The sequence below is a fragment of the Suncus etruscus genome, chromosome 13 (assembly GCF_024139225.1).
Source record: "Suncus etruscus isolate mSunEtr1 chromosome 13, mSunEtr1.pri.cur, whole genome shotgun sequence".
NCBI classification, from domain to species: domain Eukaryota; kingdom Metazoa; phylum Chordata; class Mammalia; order Eulipotyphla; family Soricidae; genus Suncus; species Suncus etruscus.
Window position 1 is genome coordinate 32823160 of NC_064860.1, and position 6000 is coordinate 32829159.

The following is a 6000-nucleotide window of genomic DNA, read 5'->3' on the forward strand; positions in this document are numbered from 1 at the left end:
TGGGGTGTTGTGCAGACTGTTTACATAAGATCTGGATTTACACAATGTTATAATAGTCGTTGGAACGAAGTAAGAGTTTATAACCTTAAGCACAGAGGAAGTATTTTCCACTGCAGTTATTAAGTGAACATTTCTATAGAGATGAACAGTGTTCAGCTTTGTGTTTTTTTCATTTCCTTTGAATTAAATTCAGTGTTACTTATCAAAAAGTCTCTAGTAATGATGTAAGCCACACTTTCTCAGGGAAGGCTACTAACATTTAGAACTACATGTAGAACAAATTGTAAGGTTTTCCCTTAACTTGGAATAATTCTTCATATGATGTCATGAGGAGTCAAAAACTCTAAAAAAAATTAATGGCAGCTCTTTAGAGTTTATATTTTTTATCTATTGACTTTTATTGCTCTTTGTTTTTTCCCTTAAGTCTTTACTGATTTTTTTTGTGACAGACCAGGTGCAGGGAACAGTCACCATCCGGAACATCAGTGCTCTGTCTTCAGGTCTGTACCAATGTGTGGCTTCTAATGCCATTGGAACCAGCACTTGTCTTTTGGATCTCCAGGTTATTTCCCGTAAGTCTTTATAAAATGTTCATGTTTACTCTGGATGTGAATATAAGGACTTAAGAGTTGTTTTTAGGTTGTCAGATCTGTAAGTGATTTTTTTCTTACTTTTGGTAATTTATGTAAAATATTTGATGACACTATTAGTGTATTTTAGCCTCTGTGATTTTTTTAGTTATAGAAAAATAGAATTTTCCTCAGTGTCTCATCAAATTTGATTATAGAGTGCTATTATAGACCATTGTAATAACCTATACCTATTGAAAGACCATTTTGTACTTTTCCCTAATCCCTTACATCTTTGTAATAGTTGTGTGTATGGGTCATAAAGGTAATGGAAGAATTGCAATTTTGGTAGAATTTTAAGTATTTCTCTTTGGTTGAAAATTCTAGGTTATTTTCATTTTATTAGAAAAAGCAATGGAGTCTTCTAGCTGGAATGAGGTGATAAATCATCTCACTAAATGTCAAGGATTCTGAGGGGCTTTGATAGGTTAGACAGGCACCTTCTTTTTCCTACTCTCCTATAGATGTGGCCCCCTATTGCTGTGAATGCTTTCATTGATCATTTGACCAGTAAGTAATTGTGTATCTACTATATATCAATCCTGCCTCTGGAAATGCAGAAAGTTGAGATTGGACTTCATATGAATACAAATATTTAGACAATTTTTATATATTTTAAGAATATTATTTAAATTTACATTTATAAAGTTTCGTGACTTATGTATGCTATCTCTCATCTTTAAATATGACTTAACTATATTTTTCAGCACAACCCAGGAATTTTGGACTAATTGCAGGAGCCATTGGCACGGGTGCAGTTATTATCATTTTTTGCATTGCACTAATTTTAGGAGTATTCTTCTATTGGAGAAGCAAAAATAAAGAGGAGGAAGAAGAAGAAATTCCTAATGAAATAAGGTGTGTGCATCAGATTTGTATAACCAATGTCTATATATTTTTGGGTAGTTAAGCCTTCTTTTCTAAACATATGACTATAATTTCACAGATATTAGATTAAAATTATATTTTCTGTTATGTTGTATAACTCACTTTTTCATAAATCTGTCCAATGTTCATTAATAGATCATTAGAGCTGAGAAGGATCCAACATCTTCCTGCTCAACTAGAAAGACACAAGTGAAAAATTTTCCCTTATCCTTTTACCACTCTATGTAACATAGACAGTTAGGTACTGCCACTGTAGAATAGCTTATTTAGAATACATGCTTTACATTAGAATCTAAAACAGAGGAGAATTTAAAATCAGAGGAATATCACAATAGCATAAAAATTTCTGTACACTGCTAGGGCAAAGCATTGTGGCTTGGAGTAAAAGAAAGCTTGGAAAATTAATATCTTAAGAAACCATTGTCAGAATGTAATTGAAAGAAAAGACCCTTTAGGTATATTGTGGAGATTTGAGGGTTGAGGTTCAGTTCTGTTTGCATAATATTTTTTCCTTTTTAATAGAAGAGTCTAATTTTGGCAGCTGAAGTGATAGTGCAATGGTAGGATGTTTGCCTTGCACGTGGCTGACCCAGGACAGACTTCAGTTCTATCCCCAGCATTCCATATGCTCCCTCAAGCCAGAAGAGATTTCTGGGCGCACAGCCAGGAGTAACCCCTGAGCATCACCGGATGTGGGCCCCTGCAACAAAAGAAAAGTCAAATTTTGTTTTGAATTTTCCTTTACCCAGAGCTTGATATACTAAGTACTTTTAGCAAATTCCTCAGGAGATTTCTATATAAACTATTTTCCTATTTTGAGTTTTAAAAAAAATTATCTATTTTTGAAGTGAAAAATTACATATATTGCTCCAAAAGTTATAGCTTTATTTACAAATAAATTATACATATATATGTATATTTACATGTTTATATACATGTACACACTTTATATCATTCATATTGAGAAATTATTTTTAAGAGATAATACCTTGTCTATTTGTGACTGAAAATAGAGAAATATTTTGGTGTGTAATGTCTCAAAGGGAATAACTTGTCAGAACAGAGGTTCAAGGATCTTCTTTGCTTTCTGTTTGAGTTGTCCTGAGAATTTGTATGTCATAGACATATTAGTATCAACAATGTAAAAGATAGTCCTGGACAGAAGCCTAACAACAGGGATTGGAGAGAGGAAAGTTACTTGTCTTATACATAGCTGACCTGTCTGTCTGGTACTGTATATGATCCCCCAGGTGCTGGCAAGAAAAGTCCCTGAGTATATAGAGTCAGGAATAAACCTTGAGTAGAGCTAAAAGAGCCTTCACTGAAATCCCCAAATAAAAGTGAGGGACACAAGCCTAACAATAACTACTTTTTTTCCCTTTCAGAGAGGATGATCTTCCACCTAAATGTTCTTCAGCCAAAGCATTACATACCGAGGTATCCTCCTCAGAGAACAACACATTGACTTCTTCCAATACCTACAACAGTCGATACTGGAGCAATAATCCAAAAATTCATAGAAACACAGAATCATTCAATAACTTCAGTGACTTGCACCAGTCTTTCTCTTTGCACTCCGGCAATGCTACTATACCATCCATCTATGCTAATGGGAACCATTTGGCCCCAGCGTCACAGAAGACTCTGGTAGTGACAGCCAACAGAGGGTCATCATCCCAAATTGTTTCCAGGAGCAATGGTTCCGTCAGCAGGAAGCCTCGACCTCTACACACACAAACTTACACAGTCAGTCAAGCAACCCTGGAGAGAATTGGTGCTGTTCCGGTTATGGTGCCAGCCCAGAGTCGGGCTGGGTCCCTGGTATAGGATATGAGCAGAGTGTTAAAGAAGGAATATATGTAATGCTCATAGACAAGGGGGATACTGGGGTAAGCAAGTACTGGAAAAGAAACACATCACTGATAACAAAAGCAAAAAGCACAGAAAAGGAGACAATGTGGTTTCCTGGCCACTAAGATCTCTGAAGTGAGTATTCCATCATGAAGACTAGTTTTGCCACTGCCATGTCCCACCATTCTATTCACAAAGCTGGATTACAAAGATGTGCCAAGCCAAGGAAAAAAGATATAAAAGCAGAATAATACTTGAAAGTTAAGACTGCAGTCCAGATGGGCTTGCTCTTTAATTCACGCCTAACTTCATTATTTCCAAAAAGACTAAAGTGCCAGTTTATATAATGATATTATTTTAAAAAGATAGGTGTCTTTAGGAATAATAATGAGCAACCCGATGATATGTTCTGCTTCTCCAACTCCCTCTCTGTGCAGAGGGCTCATGGCATAAATCACTAATGCTAGTCCCAACAAGGCTGGTTCTTGTATCATTTTTACACAAATAAAATTCAGAAGTGGGGGAAAGGCAAAAGAAACTCGTGAAACCCTTTCATATTGATATCATTTCTCTTTCCAAACCACGAATTTCATATTTGGAATATTGCTGTATTGACCAATTGCCTATCTTGCCTGTCTGTGTTTTTCTAGGGCCTATTGTTGGTTCATGACAATTTTAGTTCATTATTTCCTGGGAAAATACTTTCAAAAGAAAGCTTTGGGTTTAAAAAAAAATACATGAGAGGCATTGGGCTAAGGAAGAAAAGACTGGTCAGTCCCTTTCACTATATCCTATTCAGAATTTGTGTTCACTGACCCTACAGGTGGCCCATCATGGGAGAGTGAGGGTGTTTGTGTAACACAGGAGCAGGATGGCAGTTATAAGTAACTGACAGTCTATCCACCAGGACACCCTCACTATCATATTCTGTAAGGAAGGCAGTGTCTGAAGCCTTCTGCACTATTTTATATGACAAGTGGAGGGTAGTAGGCAGTTATACAGAGGATGGGAATTGTTTTGTTTTCTTCCTTCCTCTGCCCACAACGATTATTTCAGTTAAAGAGATAAAATAGCTATTTTCAGGTATGCTTATGAGAGGGTCTGCCCTACCTTTGTCACAGCTCAGGGTTGTAATTTTGTTCAAATGCATTTTACATCATTGTAAAGAGACTCCATTGTGTTTAACCTGACTTGGATGGCTCTGGCCTTCATCGGGTGTTTTACAAACTCCCATTTTGTGCAGTGTAGATCTGGACTTACTTGTACTGGTGACTGTGTGCCTGAATTCACACCTTAAGCAACCACAAACAATTTCTTGCCAGAATTGTGTCATAAATTATTTATGATATCATTTTTGAAGTTTTGATAAGAGAATCTTTTCTTTGCTGATGTTCTCTCACTCCCTCTTCACACTATGCGGTTTGCCCTCTTTTCCTGCAAGCAAGGTCATGCAGGGATAAGTAGCCTCCTGATTTTCACATATATACGTGAGTATATATTTATAAATACTCAGAAAACATCAGCTGCTGTATATGCTCTTTTTCTAAGAGGGCTAAGCGCAGAGCCTAACAATTCCAATAATGACAGAAAAGTTGAATTTATTTAACATTACTTATTTTTCTTCATTTGATGGTTCTTGACTTTGTAAAAATTTAAATGAATGTTTATACTTTTTATAAAGAAAAATGAAAATATTATGACACAAAAGATTCTATCAGATGTTTAGAGAGCATTTATCTTGCAATTCTTTATTCTTTCTAATTATCTAAACTTCAATAAAAATTTATTCATATAAAACAATTTGTCTTTAATTATCATATGCTAATAAAAATGTGTTTATGTATTTGGTGTTTCCCTTCATGTTGTTACAAACATTTCCCTTTTGTTATAGTACTTGTGATCATTTTAATATTCACAATATTGGAGAAATTTTTACCCTTACTGTTAGAAATTTGAATTAAGAGCCCAGAAAAATAGTGCAGTGGATAGGGTATTTGCCTTGTACATGGCTAACCTGAGTTCTTTCCCCCTGGCATCATATATGGTCCTCTGAGCCTACCAGGTGTGATTCCTAAGTGCAAAAGCAGGGTTAGCCTACTTAGTCTGCCCACCACAAAATAAAGTTTGAGTCCAGTTTTCATACTTATCACTTTTCAAATATTACATTATCTTTGCATTTACTTGTTTATAAAAGTAATATTTGTAAAAAATATTGGTGATTGTGTTGTTTTGGGGGACCATATCCAGCAGCACTCAGAAGTTACTCCTGACTCTGTCCTCAGAAATTGCTCCTGGCAGGCCTAGAAGACTGACCAGATGGGATGCCAAGGATTGAGACCTCATTGGCCACATGCAAGGCAAATACCTTATCCACTATGCTATTGCTCTAGCCCCATGATTGCCTTTTTATACCCTTATCACCTAGCATAATGCCTGACATAGGTATAATAATGCGATCTCTTAGAGATCTCTTAGAAAGATATGATAGTAGTACTTTCATGGTTGGTTTTTTTTTTTTTGTTTTCTTTTGTTTATTTGTTTTTTAGTTTTGGAGCCACACCCAGTAATATCAGGGGTTTCTACTGGCTATGCACTCAGAAATCACTCCTGGCTTGGGGGACTGTATGGGAAC

General features: G+C 35.9%; 1 protein-coding gene across 1 annotated transcript in view; it reads left to right on the forward strand.

Annotated features, from left to right (window-relative positions):
• The window catches only part of IGSF11 (immunoglobulin superfamily member 11), a 152809-nt gene extending 147611 nt beyond the window's left edge, over positions 1-5198 (forward strand). The window contains exons 5-7 of the mRNA XM_049785916.1: positions 450-572; positions 1337-1487; positions 2903-5198. Coding sequence (XP_049641873.1) covers positions 450-572; positions 1337-1487; positions 2903-3344 — 716 coding nt within the window. The 3' untranslated portion in view covers positions 3345-5198. The remainder of the gene's footprint in view (positions 1-449; positions 573-1336; positions 1488-2902) is intronic.
• The last annotated feature ends 802 nt before the right edge of the window (positions 5199-6000 follow it).